The 1,453-nt window shown below is 41.2% G+C and overlaps 1 protein-coding gene across 1 annotated transcript; it reads left to right on the top strand.

The window, feature by feature from the left end:
* The first annotated feature begins 210 nt into the window (after positions 1-210).
* mt2 (metallothionein 2) lies at positions 211-995 on the top strand. Its single transcript, XM_020604384.1, has 3 exons — positions 211-324; positions 443-508; positions 782-995. The coding sequence occupies exons 1-3, from the start codon at positions 300-302 to the stop codon at positions 871-873; spliced, it is 183 nt and encodes a 60-aa protein (XP_020460040.1). The 5' UTR covers positions 211-299; the 3' UTR covers positions 874-995.
* The last annotated feature ends 458 nt before the right edge of the window (positions 996-1,453 follow it).

The raw sequence follows: 1,453 nt of genomic DNA, 5'->3' as shown, positions 1-1,453 counted from the left end.
TTTGTTCCCACGAGGAGAAAGCGGTATCCGAGGGTATTACATAATTTTAAAAATACCAAGTCATCATCTCTTGGGAATCTCTGTTCCCAATTCTCGGTGGTTAACACACGTGTGCACAAACCCCTTTGTAATCAACATGCCTGCGTGCAGCATGACAGGCATGTTTTGCACACGGCCCTATTGCTTCATGGACGCTATAAAAGAGCCGCCTCTGAAACTACACACCACTGGCTCTTTGGAGAAAGGTAACGCTTGAACTTACTGCTCTGAACTCAATCTAGCCCGACACCTGAAAAGAGATGGACCCTTGCGAGTGCTCCAAAAGTAAGCTTTTGTTCATGACTTGTCTGGTCTTGTAATATTGTTGATGTTGGCTGTAATAGTTCACTAGACCGTCTGTCGTTAAGTAACTGAAACCCTTCTACCTTTTGTTTTTGTTCAGCCGGGACATGCAACTGTGGAGCATCCTGCAGCTGCAAAAACTGCTCCTGCACAACCTGCAAGAAGAGTAAGTTAAATGACTTTATTTGGTGTTGATGCAGCGCTATTGTAGGCAAATCTTCGCCTGTTCTGAGAAGCATAGCCTAATTATTGGCAGCCTAATGCTGCTACCCAGGTGTCTTCAATTGGTTTAATTAGTTACGACGTAAAATGTGGCGATTCTAGTCGGTTGTGTGCTTGAAGGATGCTGGCTTTGGAGCCTAAGTGATCTGTCCTGACATTTGGGTAGTTGTCCCAGGTTTTTCACTAATGAGCGGTTATTTGTTTTGGTTTTTTGCAGGTTGCTGCTCATGTTGTCCTTCCGACTGCAGCAAGTGCGCAGCTGGTTGCGTGTGCAAAGGGGAGAAGTGCGACACCAGCTGCTGTCAGTGAGGAGTCTGCACCCTTTGCGCTTGTGATGGAGCCTGTGCAAACGACACAGGATTGTAGTGTAAATGTCTAGAAGACGTGTTTTCTACAGTTTCTATGTTGAAATAAAAATTTCCTTAATGTGACTTTGATTTGATTTATTCTTTCAAACATGCAGAACAATGACATCAACACACTATTACACAAATCCAACCAATACTAATCCAGAATCAATTTGCTTATACCTAGTACATGTTTGAATGGAGTAGGAAGAAGTCAGACTTATCCAGTCCTACCCCATGACTTCATCTTATTCATGCATCATTGGCTGCAAGCAGTATCTCTACATAGGTAATTCTCTTCTTCACCAGACAAGTAATACACAGACATTTTAAACAGTGTTGTTTCCTTCATGCATTCTTGATTAAATCTCTTATTCTTGCATATATTTTGAATGACACATATTTAAACTAATCAATTCTCTTACTGTTTTTCATGTCCACACTTGAATTATTCCATAATTTGACCCCACTTATAGAAATATGAAATCTTTTTTGGTTGTGCGTATAGCATGAACTTTTAGGTTTACCTGACCCCTTAAATT

The sequence above is a fragment of the Monopterus albus genome, unplaced genomic scaffold (genome assembly GCF_001952655.1).
Source record: "Monopterus albus unplaced genomic scaffold, M_albus_1.0 scaffold65.1, whole genome shotgun sequence".
NCBI lineage: Eukaryota > Metazoa > Chordata > Actinopteri > Synbranchiformes > Synbranchidae > Monopterus > Monopterus albus.
The sequence above is the reverse complement of the archived record's forward strand: the minus strand, read 5'-3'. Positions and strand labels throughout refer to the sequence as shown.